This window comes from Eublepharis macularius, chromosome 1 (assembly GCF_028583425.1).
Source record: "Eublepharis macularius isolate TG4126 chromosome 1, MPM_Emac_v1.0, whole genome shotgun sequence".
NCBI lineage: Eukaryota > Metazoa > Chordata > Lepidosauria > Squamata > Eublepharidae > Eublepharis > Eublepharis macularius.
The window spans coordinates 29,111,955-29,137,762 of NC_072790.1; the positions used below are offsets into that span (position 1 = coordinate 29,111,955).

General features: G+C 41.7%; 1 protein-coding gene across 1 annotated transcript in view; it reads left to right on the top strand.

Annotated features, from left to right (window-relative positions):
* The window catches only part of PCNT (pericentrin), a 96,355-nt gene that overhangs the window by 23,988 nt on the left and 46,559 nt on the right, over positions 1–25,808 (top strand). The window contains exons 13-24 of the mRNA XM_054976385.1: positions 1,938–2,176; positions 11,857–12,320; positions 14,547–15,123; positions 16,179–16,400; positions 16,777–16,925; positions 17,499–17,725; positions 18,786–18,994; positions 20,051–20,183; positions 22,009–22,221; positions 22,997–23,226; positions 23,390–23,506; positions 24,755–24,982. Coding sequence (XP_054832360.1) covers positions 1,938–2,176; positions 11,857–12,320; positions 14,547–15,123; positions 16,179–16,400; positions 16,777–16,925; positions 17,499–17,725; positions 18,786–18,994; positions 20,051–20,183; positions 22,009–22,221; positions 22,997–23,226; positions 23,390–23,506; positions 24,755–24,982 — 3,008 coding nt within the window. The remainder of the gene's footprint in view (positions 1–1,937; positions 2,177–11,856; positions 12,321–14,546; positions 15,124–16,178; positions 16,401–16,776; positions 16,926–17,498; positions 17,726–18,785; positions 18,995–20,050; positions 20,184–22,008; positions 22,222–22,996; positions 23,227–23,389; positions 23,507–24,754; positions 24,983–25,808) is intronic.

Here is a 25,808-nt window from a genome sequence, read left to right on the forward strand (position 1 = left end):
TATAAGCCAACTGAATGTCAAAAAGTGGTTTAATAAAAGGTCAATCAGTCTTTATTAATACAGTCTTAGACCAGCCCAAGTCTTTGGGAAAATTTCCAGCTACTGCAATGAATAAAAGAACTTAAATGCACATAATTCCGCATATAAATTCCGCATATAATAAATTATCTAAAGGTTTTACTTCATTCAGTTGATAATCTCATACATGTACACACACGCACACAACCATTGGGAGTGAAACTATAGGCTCTCAATTCTCAAACACTAGTGTATATTTATTAAAAATATTAAATCCTGCTTCTCTACACATTCTGTTAAAGCATTCCAGATTCATATCTCCAGAATCAAAAAGAGTCCAGTAGCACCTTTAAGACTAACCAATTTTATTTTAGCATAAGCTTTCGAGAATCAAGTTCTCTTCGTCAGATGCCTGATACAGAGACTGGTCAAACACAGAAGAGCAAGAGAGGGAAGAGGCAATTAGGGGGGGAGGGGGAGGGAGCAATCAAAACATTCCTTTGCTAGTATATGTAAACATCTCCTTTTGGTGTGTGTATCAGTTGGCTTCAAAGGAGTTTGCCCTGTTAGTTTGTAGAAGCCAAACAGCTAGACCATCCAATTCCAATGCAGTATGGGCCTTCGATAACCACAGCTCTCCCTGCCAGATGCATCTGACAAAGAGATCTGTGGTTCCCGAAAGCCCACGCCAGGTACCACTGAGCTCCCCCAGACCCCACCTCTGTAAAGGAAATCTGTTACCTGTGGTAATGTGATAACCATTCATAGTCCCTATTCAGTCCCAGCTTGACAGAGTCAAATTTGCATATGAATTCCAGTTCAGCAGCCTCCCGTTGGATTTTGTTTTTGAAAGGTTTCTATTGAACTACAGTGACCTTTAAGTCTTTGATGGAATGTCCTGGTAGATTGAAGTGTTCTCCCACTGGTTTCTGGACGTTTCCATTTCTAATGTCAGATTTGTGTCCATTTATTCTTTTGCGTAGAGGTTGGCTGGTTTGTCCAATGTACAGAGCAGAAGGACATTGTTGGCACATGAGGGCATATATCAGATTGGAGGATGAGCGTGGGCTTTCGGGAACCACAGATCTCTTTGTCAGATGCATCTGGCAGGGAGAGCTGTGGTTATCGAAGGCCCATACTGCATTGGAATTGGATGGTCTAGCTGTTTGGCTTCTACAAACTAACAGGGCAAACTCCTTTGAAGCCAACTGATACACACACCAAAAGGAGATGTTTACATATACTAGCAAAGGAATGTTTTGATTGCTCCCTCCCCCTCCCCCCCTAATTGCCTCTTCCCTCTCTTGCTCTTCTGTGTTTGACCAGTCTCTGTATCAGGCATCTGACGAAGAGAACTTGATTCTCGAAAGCTTATGCTAAAATAAAATTGGTTAGTCTTAAAGGTGCTACTGGACTCTTTGATTTTGCTACCACAGACTAACACGGCTATCTTCTCTGCATCTATATCTCCAGAATGTGTCCATGATGCACTGTTTTTTCAAAAGGATCGTATTCCTAGACTGATTGTGATTCCTGAGGAAATAGTGAGACTGAACTGATGCTTTGGAGCTGTTACAGAAAGATATTACCTTATGGCAGTTTTCTCTTACTAGAGAATTTAGCTTATAGATCCATGTAACGTGCAAGTCCTTGTTAGCAGTAATAAATCATTCTCTCATTTCTTATTTTAACATTTTCATCTGCTTGCTACCAAGGTGACTTACACAGAATACACTTAACATTTAACCCTGTGGTTTCAGCTGTTCATTCTCTCTAAAAGTCCTTATGCATGGTGGCTGGCCACTGGTGCTGTGAGAGGGATTGGGCAGCTCACAGATAGGTCAGTCTTGGGCCTTGTTCTTTTCACTTCTTTTTCTGCACCTCCCCAACCCACTGTTTAAATATCCTGTTGCTTTTAGAAATGACTAAACTTCGCCTACAAAGTGCTCAAGATGCTGCACGTCAAATAGAAGTGGAGGTAGCTGAACGACTCGTAGTGCTGGAAAATGAATACAAAGATAAATTGGATATTCTTGAGATTGAGAAAGAGTCCTTCTCCGCTCATCAAGAAGAAATAGAAACATTGAGGAGAGAGAATTCTAAATTAAAGGCAATGAGTGTACAGGAAGAAATTCTTTGGAAAGACAAGCTGGAACAGGTTAGTGCAATATGGAAATATACTGAAATAAGAAAAGATAGGAAACTCTGGGATGGAGCCAAAGGTATCCTTCCATTCACTGAAGGAGTGCTTTTGTGAGCAAAAAGGAACCTTTGGATCCAGTCCAGTATTATTAGAGTTCTACCTCAGCTAGAAATAACATGTTTACTGATCTATAAGTTCCAATAAGTTCAATGGTGCTTATTTCCAAGTAAAGGAAAAGCGTTGTTATCCAGCACTTGTAGGGCATAGGGTTGCCGGTTAATCTGATATGCCGCATACTCAGGCTTATTACTGTGCCTCATATCCTACCCAGAGAAATCTGCTGTGCCCAAACCCTAACCCATTGGGAATACCATGGTGACAGCCCTAGGCCTGGTGGGACCCTTCCCCCTGAGCCATGAAGCCATCCCTACGCAATAGGCCAACTAGCTGGAGTCCTCCTGCAGAGCTCACTCCCTATAGCATGAGGCAGGCTGAGGGGGAAAGAGGCACCCAAGAGTGCCCTCAGCTGGCAGCAGCAACTACCAATTCATCGTTCTTTTGTGCAGCTCCACATTGCGGACTGTGCACGCTTAGGCCTGTTTTGGAGAGAAATTTCTAGCTCAAATTCTCAAGAGGAGGCACTCCCGGTCATAGCGCGCATGTGCGGTGTCTTCCTGTCCGTACGCAATGCGCAAGACCGGGATGCCCCCTTGGTCCTTCAGTTCTTTTGCCTCTGGCAAGAGAGGTTCTTGCTCTTCTTTGCTCTTCGTTATTCGCTCTTCTTCGCTATTGAGATGTCTCTTAAAGCACTCTTTAAAAAATGCTCTAAGTGCGATACCAAAATGCCACACACAGATGAACACAGCTTGTGCCTATTGTGTTTGGGTGAGTCCCACAACGTAGCAACTTGCCACCACTGTCAGAGGTTCATCCCTAAGGCGCACAGCGATTGAGCTGCCTGTCTGAAGGCAGCCAAGTCATCCACTGGACTAGACCCGACCACCCATTCTGACCCTTCGGTTCTGGCCGTGAAGCGATCTGACTCTGTCGGTTCCGGCCACTTCAGATCTGACTTCATTGGGAACCGACACTCATCCCAAACATAAGTCGGGCTTGTCCAAACGACACTCTCCCAACTCTGCCAGGTCTGAACGCGCCTCATCGGAACTGGTGCCTAAGAAGGCCAAGGCTAAGATCAAGCTCCTTAAGAGACCTGCATCTACTCCTTCTCACAGAGCCAAATAGCGCTTGGCTTCCTCCACACCATCCCTCATCATTGAGAAGGAGATCCTTCAACCTCCATCGCTTCCACCTACCCCCACCTTAGATATGGGAGAAGAGGAGGGAGAAATCCATGAGGGGGATCAGGCACAGGTGTTCACGCCAGTCCCCGTTCTGGACCCGATGCTACACTTGGATCCGACAACCTCAGTTCCAACGACATTGGTTTCAACTCAACATTGTGTGTCCCTTTCTTGGGCTCCAACACCGGTACCAACAACCTTGGGGCTATCTGCTCCCATCCCATGGCCAAGCGCACCTGCATACCAACAGCAGGCTCCCAACTGGCAAGACTTTATGTCCTGGCTTCATTCGGGTCCTCTAATGCCTACAACAGCTCCTCCAGTTCCAGCACAGAGACCACCTTCAGAATCTATGGGGTCATCTTTACATTATTTCCCCATACTGTTGGTGTCTGGATCCGAGGAGGAATTGGACACTGTATCCCGGTAAGAAAAGATCTTTGACTTGGTCTCTGACCTTTCACCTGAGGAAGTGGTAGGGGACCCGACTGCCTCGTCACCTACTGAGGACTTCAGGCTCTTTTCTGAGCAAATGCTCAGGATGACCAGGGCACTGGAGCTAGATGTTTACTCTTCCACACCTAACCCCAAAAGCAAGGTGCTTCAAGCCCTCTACTCAGACACTACTACAGTATCGGTTGCCTTCGCTGCAGTGGAAGACGGGCTCGATATAGCTCATGGCATATGGGAGAAACCGGCTTCTACTCCTGCCGCTTCCTGCAAGATTGAATTGTATTATAAATTAAAGCAGCAGGACTGTGCATTCTTATTCAATCATCCACACCCCTCCTTAGTGACAGAGGAGGTCCAGGCCAAATACAAATTCGAATCCCATTCCTCTCCAAATGACAGCGAGGGGTGCAAGCTAGACACACTTGGCAGGAAAATCTACTGTTCCGCAGCCGTGAACTTTTGTATATCCAACAACCAGGCCATAATGGGGTCCTACAATGTATTCCTCTGGGACTGACTCTGCACCTACACCGCCAATCTCCCTGAGGACAAGAGGGCTCTGGTGAGAGTTCTTTGGGGGAGACCTCAAAATTGGCAAGGCAGCAGATGTCAGCAGCCAAACATGAAGCTGTTTGTGCATCTAGGACCATGGCTTCCGCACTAGTCCTGCGCAGGCATTCGTGGCTAAGATCCAGAGCACTGACGCCCGATAAGCATGCAAGGATAGAGGACTTCTCATCTGAGGGTTCTTCATTTTCTGAGAAAATGGACGAGTCTCTCACTCAGATGAAAAATAACAGACAGACGGCTTGCTCCTTGGGGCTTATTGCCTCCCAACAGCAATATCAACAGCAGCCTTATGAATATAGACCACAGGGTTGTCAGCAATATCAGCCACGCACCTCGAGGTACAATTATCAACCCTACCAACTTCACAAGGGCTACACTTCATACCACCATAATATGGGGAGACGTTCCAGCAGATCAGGATCAAAACAACCTCACCCTCAGTCTCCCAAGCAGCCCCCAAACCAGAAATCTGTTTTCTGACTGATCAACATGCAGGAAGAGTCAAGCTGCTCTTTCCGGGATAGGCTGGCCCCCTCATAGCCTAATGGGAGGAGATCACAGTTGACTCCTGGGTACTCGCCATTATTTAAAAAATGGCTACCATTTACGTTTTCTTAAGACACCACCCTTGTCTGTCCCAGGGAGAGCTACACCATCTACAGAACTCTGCTCAGCCATCTCTGAGCTTCTGGCTAAGGGAGCTATCCAGAAGGTCCCTCTTTCTGAGTCCCAACTGGGGTTTTACTCCAGGTATTTCGTGGTGGACAAAAAGGGTGGTGGAGTTTGACCTGTACTTGATTTACAACAGTTACATTCCTTCATTATTGATGAGAAATTTCAAATGTTGACCCTGTCTAGTGTCATTCAGTTCCTGGAAGCTGGTTCATGGCTCGCAGTCCTTGACCTAAAGGATGCATATTTCCACATTGCCATATACCCTGCACACAGAAAATAATTATGCTTCCGCTATGGTGATGAAACCTTCCAATATGCCGCATTACCCTTTGGACTGTCCTCAGCCCCAGGGGTGTTTACCAAATTCATGGCAGTCGTGGTAGCATACCTCAGGTCCCAGGGTTGTACCATCTACCCTTATTTAGATGTCTGGCTCCTAGTTGCCCGCTCTAGGGAGAACTTGACAAGGCAGACTAATCTCACCACTCGTTCCATCTCCAACTTGGGATTGTTGATAAATTTAAAGAAATCCTGCCTTGCCCCCACCCAAAGCATCCAGTTTATAGAAGCCACTTTGGATACCTCTGCGGCTAGAGTCTTCCTGCCAGCCAACAGAGCTGCCTCCTTATGCTCCTTAGGAAAGAGGTTTCAGTCTAAACTCTTTCAGTTGTCAAAGGCCATCCAAAAGACTACTGGGTCTTATGTCCTCCACCACCTGTGTGGTTCCATTTGCACGCCTTTTTATGAGACCGATTACAAAATTGGTTTATCAGGGAATTCGATCCCATGAGAGAGCCTCCATCTAAACATTTTTCCATCCCCAGATCCGTTTTAAGATCCTTAAATTGGTGGTTGGTGAAAGAACATCTATTCAGGAGTACCCCCTTTGGTTTCCAGGCGCCTGATGCTATGGTCACTACTGACACCTTGCTTTTAAGGTTGGGGGCCCACTACGGGGACTTGTCAGTACAGGACACGTGGTCCCCTACTGAAGCCCCACTTCACATAAATGTCCTGGAACTACGGGCAATGCGCTATTCACTTACCCCTTTTGCAGGTCTCCTTTGCAACAAGAGGGTCCAAGTGCAAACAGACTACACAACAGCGCTCTATTACCTCAACAAACTGGGGGGAACTGTGTCATTGACACTGTGCAGAGAGGCCAAACTTCTTTGGCTTTGGGCCATTCAAAACAACACTCTTCCGCATGCAATACATATCACTGGCACTACAAACACCAGGGCAGACTCCCTAAGTAGACTCTTCAAGCTGCACCACGAGTGGTCGATCAGCGACAGACACCTACATCCAAACTTCGACATGTGGGGATTTCCAGAGGTCGATCTCTTTGCCACCTCAGAGAACACCAAAGCTGAGAAATTTTGCTCCCAGGCTGGCTCCGACAGTAACTCCCTTGGGGATGCATTCCAAATACCCTGGGACAGGAGGATGTTCTACGCCTTTCCCTCCATCCCACTATTGCCCTAGGTCCTGTGCAGAATTGAATACTATCACTCACTGCATCCTGGTTGCCCCTTTTTTGCCACACCAAGACTGGTTTTCCCTCCTCTGGGAGGTGGCCAAAGGTCGTTTCCAACATCTCCCCCAAGTACCAGACCTACTGAGCAGGGGGCAGGTATTGCACCACGATGTGACCACACACTGCCTCACGGCATGGTTACTGTTCCCCAATCATACCAATTCTCCAAGGAAGTTATTCAGGTCCTACTCAATGCCAGAAAGCCATCTTCATATGAACATAAGTGGAACACCTTGATAACCTAAGGGTTCAATCCCTTTCTCCTGCTCCTTGCCAGTAGTATTTGATTACCTGCTCTTGCTACTACGTAGGGGCCTATCAGCTTCATCTGTCAAGGTCCACCTGGCTGTCATTTTGGCATTCCATGAACCCGTGGACAATAGGACTCTTTTCTTGCACCGTGCATCCAAACAATTCCTGAAGGGGGTACTGAACACCTTTCCACCAAGAACTGCCCCAATTCCCCAATGAAGCCTTTCAGTGGTTCTGGCTCAGCTAATGTTACCACCTTTTGAGCCGTTATTGGAATGCACCTTAGTGCTACTGTCATGGAAGATGGCTTTCCTCATAGCCATTACATCCTTGAAGAGTGGGAAAATGAGGTGCTCTGAGAATTGAACCCCCGTTCCTTCAGTTCTTCCCGCACATAGTCATCCTACACCCTAGCCTTCAGTTCACACCAAAGGTAGTTTCGAGGTTCCATCTCCACCAGAGGGTGACTTTACTTGTTTTCTTCCCAGAACCCTCATCAGACCCTGAATGCATTGGATGCGAAACAAGCTTTATTACATTATTTAAACAGAACACGCCCTTTCAGGTGGTCAAAATCTTTGTGTGTTATGCTGGCTCCCATAAGGGACTACCTGTTTCTAACCAATCTCTTTCCAGATGGATAGTAGCTGCCATAAGACGGTGTTAAGTTGCAGCAAAAATCCCATGCCCAGTGATGATCAGAGCACACTCCACAAGAGCTCAATCATCCATGTTAGCCTTTTTCTGTGGTAGCCTTTTTCTGTGGAACTCCTTTATGGGACATCTGAAAAGCTGCCATCTGGTTGTTATCAGACTCTTTCATTAAGCACTGTTCAGTGGACACATTCTCCTCAGTCATTATTTGCCTGATCATCCTCACACCCGCCCCCATTGGTGAGTAGCTTGTTATACTCCCAATGTGAGGCTGCACAGAAGAACAAAGACGAAAACAGTGTTTCACTCACCTATAACTGTTGTTCGTCGAGTTCTCTCTGTGCAGACACACATTCCCTCCCTCCTGCCCTGCTGTGAAGGAGATCGACTACATCAATACTTGGTTGCTGCTCCTTTCCTCTGGTGTCTCAGGAGAACTGAGGGACCAAGGAGGCGTCCCGGTTTTGCGTGCTGCGTTTGGGCAGGAAGACACTGGGCATGCGTGCCATTACTGGGAGTGCCCTGTCTCGAGCATTTGAGCTAGAAATCTCTCTCTGAAGTAGGCCTGCGCATGCGCAGTCCCCAATACCTGTCTGCACAGAAGACACTTGATGAACAACAGTTAAAGGTGAGTGAAACACTATTAAACCTAGCAATTATTTAATCACATTTGATTAACACAATGGTTGATGGCCTCAAATTGGCCATCTGGGGAAGCAGAGGTGAAGCACACACACAACTGAAGATGTTGGGATGTGGTGATAGGAGGGGAGGAGCTTGACTTCTAAGCCATTCCAGATAACTCAGCATTCTGGATAATCAAGCACCAGAAAACAAAGTATTTCCTTTTCATGTTTTTTTTAAACATTAGTATATTCTCAGTTTAAAATTATGTTGCTTGGTGTTTTCAAAATATTTTTGATATTGTGGGAAGGGGAGGTGGTTGTATAAGGCTGGTATTCATTCATATCCATATGTGATGGAGTTAAATACTCTACAATGTTTTCTTTAGACGGCCAGCTTCTGGCGCGCTTTGTGCATTTGAAGTAGCCATTTTCTTCAAATCTTCTACACAGCGTAAAAAAAAAGCAGATTATTTTTTCACATACTCATTAGCTCATAACTTGGCAGTGACTAAAAATATAGACAATTGGATGCCAAAGCAGCTCAAGTCCTGCCATCCAGTATTGTTCAGAGGTGCACTGGTAGATGCTGGAGAGCCAACATATCCTGTATAATTATGCATACTGTCCTGTCCTTTGAGATCTGCGTAACTGAACAGACAATTTATACAGTTTATTTCAAGCTTTCAGACTGATTCACATACATTGTCTCAGTAGTCCATAAACAGCCCTATAAAGTAAGCCAGTATTTATCATCTCTATATTATGAATGGGGATGTTGGCTCAGAACAGTGATCATAGGAAAGTAATCCTACGTAGGTCTACTCAGAAGTAAGTCATATTTTATTCAACAGTACTTATTGGAGGACCTCACTCAAAGAGTGGTGGTCAACGGCGTTTCATCAGATTGGAGGGAGGTGTCCAGTGGGGTGCCGCATGGCTCGGTTTTGGGCCCGGTACTTTTCAATATTTTTATCAATGATCTGGATGAAGGAGTGGAAGGGCTGCTCATTAAATTTGCTGATGATACCAAATTGGGAGCGGTAGCAAACACACAAGAAGATAGAATTAAAATTCAACAAGACCTGAATACTCTGGAGAAGTGGGCAGCTGTGAATAGGATGCAATTCAACAAAGACAAGTGCACAGTATTACATCTGGGCCACAAAAATGAGAAGCACAAATACTGGATGGGGGATACACTTCTGGGCAGTAGTATATGTGAAAGGGATCTTGGGGTAAGAGTGGACTGTAAACTGAATATGAGCAGTCAGTGTGATGTGGTGGCAAAAAAGGCTAATTCAATCCTGGGTTGTATCAAAGGGGCCATAGCGTCGAAATCGCAGGAGGTCATAGCCCCTTTCTATACTGCCTTGGTCAGGCCACACCTGGAGTATTGTGTGCAGTTCTGGAGGCCTCACTTCAAAAAGGATGTGGACAAAATTGAGAGGGTACAGAGGAGAGCGACAAGAATGATCAGGGGTCTGGAGACTGAGCCCTACGAGGAAAGGCTGAGGGCCTTGGGAATGTTTAGTTTGGAGAAGAGGAGGTTGAGGGGGGACATGATTGCTCTCTTTAAGTATTTGAAAGGCTGTCATTTGGAGGAGGGAAAAGAGCTGTTTCAGTTGGCAGCAGAGGGTAGGACCCAAAGCAATGGGCTAAAACTACATGCACAAAGGTACCGGCTGGATATTAGGAAAAACTTTTTCACGGTCAGAGTAGTTCAAAAGTGGAATCAGCTGCCTAGGGAGGTGGTGAGCTCCCCCTCACTGGCAGTTTTCAAGAAGAGGCTGCATGAATATTTGTCAGAGATGCTTTAGGCTGATCCTGCACTGGGCAGGGGGTTGGACTAGATGGTCTGTATGGCCCCTTCCAACTCTATGATTCTTAGGAAAGTCTACTTAGGAGGATTACAGTCTAGGTCAGTTAGTGGCTGAAGTGAAATTTGAATCAGTGACTTTCTGATTCTTATCCCCGTCACTAAGCTACCATCCCTGCTGAAGTTGGCTTTTGTGTGTGTGCGTGTGCAGTTTTTACCTTTCTATCCTCCATGCAGTTCTTTGTGTGCATTTTGGGGATGAGCCCTTTGCAAAGTCTCATAATGCAGGGCTATTTGATTTGGGAGAAGCAGCCTCAATCTGAAGTCTGGTGGTCATTCCTCCTTCTGCCCCCACCACACATACACCATGGCTACGTGGAGACTGTTGCAGTGTTTGCCTGCCTCTTTAGCATGTGTCTGTTTTTATACATGAATCTTAATTTTTATTTTTGGTTGCATTTGCCTCATTTGAAATAGAACTTGTGGATCACATTTTCAGTTCACCCATAGTTTACTTATTCTTTGCCATTCGAAATGCTTTGCAATTGTCTGTTTACAGAGGTAGTACTACAGAAAAAGGTATCTCACAGTACAATCCTATTCAGAATTGCTGGAGTGTGTCAGCGGGCATAGACTGGAGTAATCCTGCATAGGATTGCAACATTAACTGCCTAATAACATACATTAACAGCCTAAAATATTATTTGTATAAAATAATTATGTAAATACAAACAGGGGACTCATAAGGACTTTGGAGGATATCAGAAAGGCAGACTATAAATGACATAAATATATATATATATTTTTCCCTGTATCCCCTCTCTCACTATTTATTCTTTGCCTCTCCCAGCAGCCTCTGTAGCTTCTCCCTTTTTCCCGCTTCCCTCTCCCTCCTATATACCAGCCCACTTACCTTTAGTTGGTAGAATGCAACACATTGACTGAACATAAATTGGTTAGAATGCAATAGAAAAATAGGGAAATAATTGCTGTAACAGAACAGATAGAATGAGAATTAAGCCAGAAAACTGGTGGTTAAATAATTCTGCTGCAAATCAGCACTCTGCTGGTTCGAATCCCACTACTGCCATGAGGTCGGCCTTAGGTAAGTAAGCCACTCCTCTCAGCCTCAGCTCTCCATCTGTATTGGAGGATAATGATAACACTGACTTTGAACACCGCTCTGAGTGGGCCATTAATCTGTCTAGAAGAGCAGTATATAAGTGCATTGTTGCTATTAAAACCTGTATTTTGTGTGCACCTCATACACCACAAAGGGGTGTATGACGCATCTCTTCGTCAGATGCGTGATTTCAGAACTGTGATTATCTAAAGCTTATGCTACAGTAAAGTTGGTTAGTCTTAAAGGTGCTACTGGACTCTTTTCGATTTTGCTACTACAGACTAACACGGCTAACCCCTCTGGATCTTTTATCATATGGTGAGTGTTTCGTTAAACACTCTCTCCCCTAGCAACACCAGTTTCATGTACTGTAGGTAACCTGATTTAAGGCTTTTATTGGTTTCTTGCGCTGTGACTGATATTGGTATAATAACAGATTGATATAGTAAACACAGACATCATTAATTGAGCAGGTGGAATGAAAATATTCCAATCGGGTTGGGATCTGGAATGTTTCTGGTGCCTATTCCATTATTTCTTTTGGAACAATTACATTGCTACGGGGCTATTGTCTATAACATGGCAATCCTCAGAAAAGCAACTGCCACATTATAGCAGAGCTGACTATATAGCTAAATAAAACTTCCATTGATGATTTAACATTTTTGCATAATGTTCACAGATTAAATGTAAATTAATTGAAGATCACAGAAATGACTTAGGAAGAGCTAAAGAAGAGATACAGGAAGCGGAAGAAATTCACAGAGCAAAAGCTGAAGAATGGAAACTGAAATGGGAGGACTTGAACAGAAAAATGGAAGAGAAATTATTGATATATAAAGAGCTTGAAAACCAGGTAGAATGTGAGAAGCAAGCCTTGCAAAAGCAGTTTAAACTTCGTGAAGCTGAAATGACTTGGCTTCAAGAGCAGCAGGCTTCTAAAATCTCGCAGTTAGAGAAATCTTTAGAGGAGCAGCAGAACAATGTCCAGCAGTTGGAGAATACTTTAGCAAACACACAGAAGACTTGGGCTCAGTATGAGAGTGAACTGAATTCCACAAAGGCCCTCATGGCCGCAGAGTTAGAAAAAGACAAACAAGTGTTCCAAGAGGAATGTATTGCTAAACTTGAGGATGCACAGAACAGGTATGTAATTATACGTTAGGACCAAGTGTAAGGTTCTGCCAGGTAGATCTCAATGACTTCACTGCATGAGTCCAGAACTTGCATGAGTTACTGATAATCTACTATTGGGCTTGATCCGGAGATTACAGCTGGCTCAAAATGCAGCTGTGCGGGTGATTGCAAGAGTCCCGATAGGGGAACATATAACACCTATATTATGCCAGCTGCATTGGCTACCAGTTGAGTACCAGGTCCGGTTCAAGGTTTTGGTGCTGACCTATAAAGCCCTATGTGGACTGGGTCCAGCATATCTGCGGGACCGCCTCTCCCTATATATACCCCAGAGGACACTTCATTCTACACACAAAAAACTTTTGGTGGTCTCTGGTCCTGGGAGGCTCACCTGGCCTCGACCAGAGCCAGGGCCTTTTCGGTCCTGGCACCAGCCTGGTGGAAAACTCTATCTGATGAAACCAGGGCCCGGCAGGATTTATTATTCTTCCGCTGGGCCTGTAAGACAGAGATGTTCTGCCAGGCATATGGCGGAGGCTAGGCTGGGCCCCCGCCATACTTTACTTGACTTGAAAAGATCTGTCCACCACCCTATATATATCTATAGATACGGATATATGGGCTATGTTTGAAATGAAGTAACTCTTCCATTGCCATCTGAGGAGAAGTTTTTATTGTATGTACTGTTTTAAATTTTATTGTAATGTTTTTATCTGCTTTTATGTAAATTAAAATGTTGTGCTCCGCCCTGAGCCCGCTTGGCGGGAAGGGTGGACTAAAAATCTAGTTAAATAAATAAATAAATAAATAAATACTAGTTCAGCAATCCATTACAGGTTCATTGCCAGGAATGAAGTTCTGCGCAGAGCCTCAAGTCTAAATTGAATTCTAAGTACTGCCCAGTTCCCACCCCCCCTTAGCTGCCAGCCTAATCTAAGTTCCCACTTCCCATTCCCCAATAGTTATGGTGTATATGTAAGCAGAAGCAAAGCAACTAAGGATGAGAGCAAAGAAGATGTTTTAGAAAGTTCAGGCGTTCGAAGGTTATGTATCCATGACAATGATTCTTCTTCTCAGGAGACAGGCAGATAAGCTCAGGAGGGGCCCCTCCTCTGTACACTTTCATAGGACAGAGACGACAGCCACGGCTGTCTCTAACATAAGAGCACGATGTCCATTAGAGTCCAGTCCTTGACCCAGCCTCTCATGTTTTCAGGTCAGAGGGTTGTCAAGCCCCTGAAGTATAGCAGGGGATGCCAAGACCCTGACACCAAGATTCAAAAGGCTCCAAGCATACAGTAAAGCTTTTGAAAACTTCCCATCCCTGTCCAATAAAATATTTTCATTTCAAGCCTGTGCAAGGCTTTTGGAACAGCTTCCTGTGCAGTTTAAGTCACTATTGTTGCTGGGTGTAGTGGGAGGAGCTAGATACACTGTTGTGTGTGTGGAAGCATGTAAATATGTCTAAGAGGCTCCTTGGGTTGATGATGAACATTATTACAAACCTGTGTCTTGTGTTACCATCTTTTCTGGAATTCTGTGACAATGATCAACAAAACCAAATATCAAATTAATCACCACTCTTTTTATTTCTTCAGCTTTATAATCTGTACATCTTGTAAGCCTCAAAACTATTAACAGTAATTTTATATAAGAAGAAATATCTGTCAGAAATGTTGGCCTGTAATGCTGCCTCCAGCCTGCCGCATTTTTCCTAAACTTTGAACACACAACGTTGTCCTCTATACATGTTTATCAGGCTTCATAGATGTTCAGGGCCTGCTTTGTGAAGAAGTACATGAAGACCCCACTTGGATAATAGTTTGAGACAGTAAACCTTTCACTGTTTAATCCAGGTTTAGAACCCCAGATTATAAGGAGGAAACAAACTAACTAACCAAGTTGCCGTTATGGCAAGTTGGAGTTTGATTCAGAGCTTCTAATCCTAAGAACCCTTCAGTCGCTTTCCGCATATGGAAAGAGGAAGGAAGGAGTGCCCAAGCAAGGCAGCCAGGCAAGTTTCTACCTGTCATGGAACAGCCAGGTTTATCCATGGGATCTAAATGTAGCCTTTATATTCCCATTTCAGGCAATAATGGCATCATGTGCAAAAATGCCCTGGAGGTCAAAATGCCTTTAAGACAAGGTGTCAAATTTTTGTGCTTCAAGTCTCTTTTTAAAAAGTTTTCTTGATAGTTTTTATAGTATTTTCCTTCTGCTTCCTTGAAATTCTAGATTTATGGAAGACAGTAAAGCGATGACTGAAAAATTTGCTGAAGAACATGAAATTCTCCTTCAGGAGCTGAGAGAAAAGCACATTGCTGAGCTGGATTTGCAAAGAAAAGAGCTTGAGCAGAAACATAAGGAACAAATTCTGTCCCTCACAGCAGATCTACAGACACAGCACCAAGATGAAATTGAGACCCTCAAATCTACATTAGAGAGGGAACAACAGATTCATTTAGAAACAAAAATAAGTCATCTGCAGAAAAATTACCAAGCCCAAATGGCAGAGATAGAGACTAAGCATTTAGCAAATTTGGATACTTTGGAGTCTGCGTATCTCTCTGAAATTCAGCTCCTACGAGACGAGCATAGACAAGCTGTTGAAGGTTTACAGGTAAATTTACAAGAACAGCTACTTCAGCAGGATAAGGCAAATCAGGAGCTCTTGGCTCAAAATCTCGCAAGGATGAAACATAAACATGCGGAGGAGCTGCAGGTTTGCCAAGAAAATTTGAAAATACAGCTGGCTACAGCTCACATAGAAGAACTTAAAATAATGGCTGCTGAACTGGAAGAAGCTCGTAAGGTAAGTAGGAGGAGTAATAATTACCCTTGGTTTTTTGATTCCATTTCAGTTGTTTTATTAATAGCATGTTTGAAAGTGACGGTATGCCCATTTACCAGTAATTAGATTAGATTTTTTTCTGCGAAACAAATCGGTGACTTCTTAAAAATTGTTTGCACAATTTAGTAAATACAGGACTTTGTACTTAATGTGATAAGATAGAAGGAACAAAATTATAGTTGTTATTAGGTAAAAGGTAAAGGTACCCTGTGCAAGCACCGAGTCATTACTGACCCATGGGGGGATGTCACATCGCGACGTTTTCTTGGCAGACATTGCCTTCCCCAGTCATCTACACTTTACCCCCAGGAAACTGGGTACTCATTTTACTGACCTCGGAAGGATGGAAGGCTGAGTCAACCTTGAGCCGGATACCTGAACCCGGCTTCCGCCAGGATCGAACTCAGGTCGTGAGCAGAGCTTGGGCTGCAGTACTGCAGTTTACCACTCTGCAGAATTAAATTTCCAGAATCCTCATTCTACAAGAGTGATGGAATGAAGATCCTCATTAGCTTTAAAACTGTGTTGGATAAATACATTAAAAGCAATATTTAAGGAGAGTCAGTCAGGTTCCTCAGTAGTTTCGTGCTAGGATCAGGAAAGGCCATTTCCTATAGAAAATCTCTCATTCAGTGGATAAAAACCCTTCACTAGCTTTCCTGGTATGTTTCACAGAAAACTCTCCTTGTTTTATAGGCAATTGGGCTAGATGTATATTGGTTCCTGCATTATTCTGGCTGTGGTATTATTTAATCTAGATTATTGTTCTAAATTTATCCTTTTGGCCCTGCTTTTCATGGAGCATCTGATTGCTGGAGCACATTTTAAGATCAATCAAGAAGCTGTAGGTTTGTAATTCTGCCCAGTCTCTAAACAGAGCATCAAAGCTAAATTGTGGTGACTTAATATTTAAGCAGTACGTATATGCAGGATTTTGATACAGCAAATATCTGCCTGTTTGGAAATATGAATGGTCTGTAATTTTTGGCTTTTGTTTTACCTTTGAAATTATGTAGGAAGATATAAGTGTAGAGTTAGAAAAACAAAAAAGTTTATTAGAGCACGATTATCACAAGTCCTTGGATTTGTTACGAGGAGAAATCCTCCATATGGAGGAGGAGCATAAAAAAGCAATGCAGGAGCTTCAGGAGCTTCACGTCGCAGAGGTTCAGAAGGAAAGAGAACACTGGCATCGGCTTCAGAAAGAGGTGGAGCAGCAAAACTCAGACAAGCAACAGGTGAGGAGTCTACAAACCTGACCAGAGTTCTAAGAAAAGTAAGAATCTAGTCAGCTTTGGGTTTGGTTCTGAGTATGGTCTGCATTTGCCCAATTTTGCTGCATGGAGAGTATTAGGTTTTCTGTCTGGGACAAAATGGGGTACAGAAGGTCACATTCATTTTGAATTACCAGTACCTCAAAGTTAGAACAACGCAAGGCAGTTCCTGTCACCAGCCTGGCAGGACTAGGAAATCGATATCAGTTTTAATTGTGAAAGCAATGCAACTGGCTGCTTACTCATTCCCTTCTAAATATATATTACGTTTTACTGATACTACTTGAACTAACAGTCCAGGCAAGGTGGGGTAGATTGACATATTTTTAATTTCTCACAGCTGGAGGAGAAAATTAAATGTTTAAACAAAGAGCTGGAAGAGGCTAATACTGAACTGAGAAAACTACAACTGCGGGACAAAGAGAATCAGGAAAGAGAGAAACGAATAGCCTTGTTGAGATCTGATATTGAACTTTCTAAAAATGAACAGTAAGTATACTTTAAGATTCTTCCACTCTAGTTTTTACGTTTTAAGTTTTAGGTTAGTAAAGCAAGCCCAAATTAAAGTCTAGAAGTTTATCATTATTGGGACTCCTCTGATATTACTGGTTGGGTGTCTCAAACTTGTCTCGATGTTAATATGTCCAAGTTTGAACTTAGTATCTTCCCTCCCCCAAGACTTCTTTTCCATGCACGCTTGTTACATCTCTATATGTTAAATAACCAAAAAAATTCATTTCGTATACTCCCCTTATACCTAGGAAACATCTTAAAATATTTCAAATTAGAGAAGCCCCCAATGTGATGAGATGTAAAAAAGCAAGAAATACTAACTGCCTAACCATAAATTACATGTACACACACAGCTGGTTCCTGAATGAATCTGAAGTTATCTTTGCAGTTACACTATCTCTGACATCCTCAGTAAAGGAGCTTTAGAAACCAAAAAGGAGGTAGTGTAAGCAAGGAGAAACTCAGGGACTGGAACACCAGCTTGCTTTTGCCTTCTCTTGTGGCAGCAAGAGTTGTGGGATAGCTATACTTCTACCTCTGCTTTTTTAGGAGGAAACTGCAAGAAACTAATCAGCAGGCTTTGAGATTGCTTCTGATAATGGTGAAAGCCACAAAAGAGATAGAAGGCCTTATTTGCAAGAAGACTGGTCTTTGTCTGGATGACAGCCTGGCGTCCGGAGATTCACGAGAGAATCATAGTATCATTGGAGAAATGGTGCTTTCTCAAAAAATGATGGAGAAATGGAGCATGAAGAAAAGCGAGAGAGTTCACCAAGGTAATTCAGTGCAGTGAAGCACAGTCCTTATGTATTGCCGTAGAATTGTTGTACTGCAGTGTTCTTGCTGCATTCTGCAGCTTCCGTGCAGTTCAGGTGAAGAGTGCCATGGAGCTAATGCTAAGCAGTTCCCAAGAACTTTAGTGGGAGAGAGAAGAGAGCATTTGATTCCCTGCACTGAAAGGTGTAGCATGTTTTATGATCTAAATCACTATCAGAATCTGTTTTTCTTTTCCGTTATTACTTTAGAATGTATACTATATCTTGTTCAAACATTTCTTCACCCTTGTGTTCTACCTGGGATAAAATTGAGAACAAGGCTTGGACTTGTGCATTCCCTCCCCCGTTATTTCCTCCCTTCTCAGGGACAATCTGAGAGTCGTCTTTTGAAAGAGAGGGTGGCATCCTGCTGCTCCTTCTCCTATGGTCCCTGGAGGCAGGAAATGTTGCTCTTTCCCCACGCCTGAGGAGATGGAGCATGCCACCCATCTTCCGTTCTTTTTCAGCCTCTGCTGTATGAGCAGGTCTTTTCCGAGAACTTGGGTTCTTGGTCTTTTTGTTGTCTTTGTCGAAGTTTGATGCAAATTATTATTATTGGATATTGAATTTTGTGTGTAGAAAGGCCACAGAACCCCAGCCTGAATCTTAAAACATTAGTTAGTTGTAGCCCCTTGTGTGACAGCAAGGCTGTACTGTTATGCCACAAAAGTACCAGTTTCTAAAAATCTGGAGAAGGAAAAGAAACCAGCTCTCCTTGTAGCAGGTCTAGAACGTCCTGAGGGAAGGGTCTTGCCAGGTGAGAGTGGAAAAGGAATGTATCATTCCCGTTGTTTCCAGGTTTCTTGTATGCTTCTTATGTAATTATTTAATGTTTTCCACCTTGTTCCATAACTACCTGATTATTTCCAAGAAAAATTCTATGATGTAGGGATGTATTCAGTTCAAATATAATTTGGTTCTGAGAAACGTAACTATTGTTCAGATACAGCGTTGTTTTTCAGTATGTACGTTTAAAAAACGTAATTACAGTTTGATTTCAATTAATCAATCTCTTGCACAGGGCAAGGTCTTGAGGAAACTCTGCCTGAACACACCATTGAATCTTTGGTGCTTAGTGAAATGTCTGAGCTGAGTGAGCATTTATGCGAAAGCATTTTTGAAAACCCAGATCTGGTATTTGAAAATGAAGAAAGGATCAATAAAATTTGTCATGCTTTACATATTGCCGTGGAAAAGCTTCTAGAGCTGCTTGCAGAATCAACTAAACAAGTAACATTATATTCCTATTCAGTTAATTTAACATATAACAATAATTAAATACTGTAGCCACACCTATAGGTAATTTGTGTGTGACAGTAGCATTAAGCTGGTCCGTAGAGGGGACGTCCTCCCCTAATATCTTCAGTGGATTGGAGGGGGTGGGGATCATTTGCTAAGCAGTATCCCTGGAGCTGCATTTTAAGCCATATTGTGTGTATGAAGATTGCCTCCATGATGGAAAATAATAATAATAAGTCTATTAATAATAAGTACTATTGCATGAGTGTATGGTATTTTATAGAGATTCATAGAAGAAGTAGGCATGTACTTGTTAGTCTTTTGGCATATTTGTAATCCAAAATAGGTAATGGGGAATAGAACAAAGGGCAGGGAAGGAAACTCAGAGATAAGGTTGGATGACTTTCGAGCAAAGCAGTTACACATACTGGAACTCAGTTATTTGTAGATCCAGAGGAGTAAGCCATGATAGCCTGTAGTATCAAAATTGAAAAGAGTCCAGTAGCACCTTTAAAGTTGGTTAGTCTTAAAGGTGCTACTGGACTCTTCGATTCAGTTATTTGTGGAAACGAAGATTAAGGACCTAAGCCTAATGAGGGAAGTTGCCATACAGAAGCAGAATTATAAAGGAATTTTTCACTCTACTTACTTTCATAAACTTCTGACTGGTCTTGTAGGAGGGATAGCTGCAAGTAGTGCTATATTACTACATTGTATGTTTTTTTTTAAAAGCAGGCTTAAATGCAATTTGGTAATTAAAAAGATGAATTAGGGTTAAAGGAAGACAGAGCCTTTGAATAACATACGATCCTATGGCTTTTTTCTTAATGCCTGTACCTGGTCTCAGTAGTATGAGAAAGTACAGTTATTTCATATAAGTTTTGATAGCTTGGAACAATACTACTGTGTGGTATGGGTAGCTGATTAGAAAAATGGATAATAAACATTAAAATATGTTGGGCAAATATAACGTAATCCTTTTATTTGAAATGTGTTAAGTTGTTTAATCTGTTGAAACTGGAGTAAATATATCAAATCCATATTCAGGATGAAGAAGAATTCAACCGTAAGAATTGGGAAGCATGCCAGGTGGTGAATGAGCACCACGAACTAATGGACTGCCTGAATGAAGAGAGTGTGGCAAGGAACCAGCTGGAATTGGAGCTTCATAAAGCAAGAGGTAGGGGAAATAGACTGAAACGCTTGGCTTGGAACTTCTCAATCATTTTGTGATTGTCCCGTGCACTCTATGACAACCATTTTGTTATTGCCCCTCCCACGGCAGCCATTTTGGTGGTCACACGCTCCCTGTTGTCAAAACTCTATAATGCACACTGGTTCAACAAGATTGGGGATCACGGTCTTAAGGTGTGCTATCAGGGTAATTGCCTATTTTCATAGGAAAATCTCATAAATGTATCTGTGCTGGAAGTACTGGGATGTGCAGATTGCCTTTGATAAGGACAAGTGATGCTGTGAATTCTCCTAAGTAAGGAACTTCTAGTGGAGGAATTAATGTTTTGCTCTTGTTTTCCTACCCTACTGACTTAAAAAGGACTGTCACAATTACAGAAGTAGCCTTTGTCGTATGTTCTGTTTTATAGGCTCATAGTAATAATGAAATAATCTGAATTTCTAAAGGAATTGCTCATTTTGCTGGTGCATGTGCCACATTGGAGAATAGTGCTCAGAAGAGCCATAGGTTGTACATCAAAGAGCCACATGTGGCTCCTGAATCATTTAGTATCATTGGTGTTTTTGAAGCACTTTGACCTCCAAAAGATCCAGATAAGCATGATCTGTTTGTGCTTGGGGCATGAGGGAGGAGGATTGCCATTAGATATAATGTACTCTGATATCAGTAGGGGTAGACCCATGCTTACCTGTAGAAGAGATGGCAGTGTTAGATGTGAGCCTCAGAGACTGCCTAAAGATCACAACCAGGGGCTGATGGCAGGAAGTTACATGCTTGTTGGCTATGTCCTGAGGGACAGAATCACACTAGTAACCTGACAGTGTGTCAGAATATGAGGACTCCATCCAGTAGACACCTGACTCTAAATATGGAGAAAGGCAGCAACAAGGAGAGCAGGAAGAACTAAAATAGCATCAGCACCCTCAAATTGCAGCGGTTTTTTGGAAAATAAAGTCCATGGTATGCATCTTGATAAAATGACTGGAACATATGTCCTCTCCAGAAAATGGGCAGTGTACAAGCTGATTGGTTGAGGAGATGAAGCCTGAATCCAGGAGTCTGGAGTCTGCAACAGGATGTTTTTCTGGAGATGATACGCTGCTTTGAGATTGGAATCTTTTTGCTTTATTAATTCACATGAAAGGCTCATACTTTTTCTCCACAACTAGATCTTGGGTCTCAGGAAATGGATGTGTTGGCTTGACCTGGCCATGAAGCCCTCTCTGAGCCTTCCTGCTATTTCCTTTGCTGACAAAATTCCATGCTAAAGTCCGGATAGTAGAGACTGATGCCCAAGTGACTCTGAATGAGTCCACGTTAGGCTGCAGATGTAGAGACCTCTCCCTATTGTTCTAAGCTTTAGGTGACTTTCTCTGCCTCCTTGTATGTGAGAATGACTTTTTTTCTGGTGCAGGGGGCTTTTAAAGAATATTGGAGCCACTGCTGCTGTGTCTGTGTTCCAATGAGCCATGCAAACATATACACTTGCCTTTTTTTTTTTGCTACTGCAGCTGAGGTTTCCTGATGCTTTAGAGCAATATGTTAAGATAACTGATAAATGCAAGAATTTAAAGCATCAATACATTTAGCCCAGAAAATACAGGGAAATTAAAATTAAGAAATCTGACTTCCACTGTTTAAAGGTTAACATTCACATGAATTACATTTTAATTTAAAATGTGTTTATAACTGTTAGTATATTTTGACATTTATTTTCTTTAAGCTTTGAACATCATTGTAATACTGGTTTGCACAAATGCTTTCAGTGTCTGATCCTTACACTTTTACACCCTTTTTGATTGGATTTAAGGGCTCAATGAAGGTTGTTTGGCAGAGAGAGATGCCTTGGAAGCAGCCCTTCGTCTGAAAGAGGAATCTGAGCACCGTCTTGTTGCAGAATTGGAGAGCATGAAAACACAGTACCAAGATCTAACTCAAGAACATACAAGATGTGTTGAGGAGCAGAAGTTAATAATAAGCCGAAATAAAGCTTTGGCTGCCAATTTAGGGGAGAGAGAAATTGGTAAGAAATAGGGAGTTGTGTTACTTAATATGTTCAGCACTGAAATTGATTGTTTTCAAAGGCTTAAGAAGAAGACTAAAGGAAGAGACTTAATATTTTACAACTGTGTTGAGACAACTTAAGAGAAAAGAGAAATGGAGTAGAAGCATTCACATGGAACACTCAACATGGTACTTCTGAAATGTGATGCAGAATAAAATTTATTAGGCAGGCATTTGCATAGGGACAATCTCTAGGTATTCTCTGAAGGATTCTTCAGTGATCTATACTACAAAAACACTCTTCTGGTTGTAGTGGTGAAAGAAATGTATATGGCAGTCTCCATATTTTATAAATCTGTTTAATACATTTGTATGCCACCTATCTGCTATTGTAGTAGTGATACACATGACATGACACAAAAGTGAAAAGGAGGCAAGATGAAAAGAGGAAAACAAACTTTAGTACCATCTGAGATAATTTATATAACGATTATAGAATGGCCGGTGCAAGTGGGAGGGAAGGAGCCATTTAGCAGTTGTTCTCATCCCACCCAATCAAAGGGGCCTCCCTGTCTTGCCTTTTCCCCTTATGCTGCCATTTATAATGGCTGCTGTTGGAAGCAGTTCTGGAAGGAGAAATGGTTTGTCCTAGCTTGAGCCCATGGAGAGAGGGTACCACTATCTCCCCGCTTGCTTTGATTCTGTATTTTGGCCTAGATTTTAGATTATTTAGAAGAACTATGTTCTTATTCTGAAATAATCCCTACTTATTTTTATTTTTTCATATGTTTCAGACTTACTGAAGGAAGTTGAACGTCTTTCAAAAGCAAAGATAGAACTGCAGTGTCAGGCAGAAAAGGACTGCTCTGCTTTGAATGCTCAGTTGAAACTTTTAGAGATAGAACTTGAAGAACAGCTGAACAAAAACCAAAAGATGGCAATGATATCATTAGAAATGGTTGACTTAAGACAGCAAATACAAGCCCTTGAAAGACAATTGAAGAGTCAGCGGGATTTCATGGATGTAAGACAACTAACTGCTTTGCTTGTGGTTTTAGGGGCAAACTATTAATTTCTTTTATTTATCAATTGTCAGTAACCTTAAAAGAGTGTTTTAGTTATTTCTCCTTTTTTCTTAAATTGCACAAATACAAGCATTTTTTTACTGATACTAATTTACTTGACAGAAACAAGCCGTTGAACGAGAGCATGAACGTGATGAATTTCAGGAGGAAATTCAGAATTTAGAAATGCAGTTAAGACAAACAGAAAAAAACCAGGTTTCTGGGCAGTCCAGAGTATTGGTAAGTAAAACACCATAGACTGGACTCTGCCAGCTTCTCCTGTTATGAAATAGAATGAAGGGGCACTTTCTCACTTGGTACTTTTTCTTTTCTTCCTCATATTTATAACTAAGGAAAGCCTCAAGTCATTACACAAATCAGAAATAAACAAATGAAAATGTAGAAACTAGCGGGTCAGTGTTTCATTCTCCTCGGACATTTAGTGATAGACAGGCCATACTTTAGCAAAAAAAAGAAGTTACTGAGTTGAAATTCACATACAAATTTAATTATATGACAGTCTCTGTAGTTACTTGTATGTCTAGCTCTCTACAGAATATAATTATCCCTCTTTAATTATCTTCCATCTTGCTGTGCTAATTTATTGCCAGTTGTTAGATGCTTTTCCATACCTACTCGATTCAGGTTGTTTAACTTTAATATGGAGTATATAAATTAAAGAAAGATACTATAAAAAAGTACACATCTTTTTCTAGGATGATTGAACTTTCTGAACTCACTCTGTAATAATTGCCCCCTCTCCCTTATGGTTATACCCTGTGTTTCTGTTGTCTGAGAAAACCACTTTATGCTTGTGACAAATGTAGGCTCTAACTCATGAAACACAGTCTGTAACTCCTGAAAGTTTATGCCACAATAAGATGATTAATTTTTAAGGTTCCATATGATAATCTTTGCTTTTACAATCAAAACATCAGTTACTTTGATAAATGGTAAGTGGTAAATGATGGATTGCGAGCTATCCATATTGTCTTAATTATAGACCATACACACTCGTGGATTCATTTGGGGATTATATTTGATGGCAGATGACAGGCCTTGAACAAAGCTTCCTAGAGGATTCCTTAATAGCCCTGGTAGGCAGTTGTTCTTTCTGCTTGTTAGGAAATACTCCTAAGACAGCTAAAAAATTTTAAATGACCCTAAATTTTCTTTTTGTTAACATAAGTATACACGGAACTTTCCGTCTTTCTCTCTATGAAAAATACGTCTTTAGTGTTATTATGTCTTCTGGGCTGGTGATACTGTCTCAATTATGTAAGCATGGTAAAGGCAGAAGAGAGCCTTACTTGGATATACGTTTCCACAATACTGTATGCTTTATATATCCACAGAGTATTTAGGTTTTAATTATACTTGTTGTGGGCTTTGGAGCAAAGTGAAATGTTATAATTAAATTTATTGTGTGTTAAATTAACTTCCCATTTTTCAAAGAATATAAAACATGTTGTTTGTGTATTCTTATAGGTAGAGTCCCTTTATGATGAAATAAAAGAAAGAACAGATGATTACAATAAGCTTTTATTGGACAAAGAGCAGATACAGAAAGAACTTACTGTTCGAAATGAAGAAATTGAAAAGCTGGCAGCAAGGGTCAGAGAACTGGAGCGCTCAAATATGGAAGAGGCAAAAAATGTCAATCAGCTGAAGCAAGAAATACAAAAAATGAAAAAAATGGAAGCTGAATGGAAACAAGTAACTTTTTCTTAATGATTTTTTACATTTTTTAAAAAATTGATAGAGGAATTTGATAATATAGAGTAAATACTAATGACTGGATTATACGAACTTTGATATTTCAGATAAAGTAGGTATCAGTTCGCGTTCTATTTGTTCTTCCTTTCATGGCCCATTTTCATATTCTATGTAAAGACTTTGAGGTACATAAAATAGGGATTGTGTTTTCAAGTGCTCATTGAAGCCAGACCTTCTTGTTTCACCATCTTTTCATCTCAATAGAACCTTGATTTAGCCAAAGGACGAATGACAGGAAATGAGGAAATGTAGTTGGAGATAGGGACTCTTGCTGTAACACCATATCACAGCCCCATATGTGCTCTCTCCCCCCCCCCTCCCACCCTCTGGCAGTCGGCAGATCTCATGTGTATGCTAGTATTACTTATTATATTTCCTTCTACCTCTTCTTGAATGGAGTGTTTGTTTACTTTTTAGCACTGTTTCAGTATATCATATTTACTTTTATGTTGTGTTTACTTTGAGAATTTAAATTTGAGGTTTTGTGGGCTATCTGAGAATGTCTTCACCACATTTGTGAACGTGGTACAGTCACAGCTGGAAGTATGAGTTTTCTATTTTATTAATTGTTTCACTGGAGGTAGTGTGTTTTGAAATATGCAAGATTTAGACAATGTATATCTCCACAGACTGTTATTCTTTGTTGAAAAGTGTTTCCTGTTTTTAATTAGTTTATTTAAGAAATCACACAACCAGATGACTGAGTGCAGATTATCATTTTGTTTAGGTACTACTTTTCTTTTACAGATAGATAATTAGCTTACAT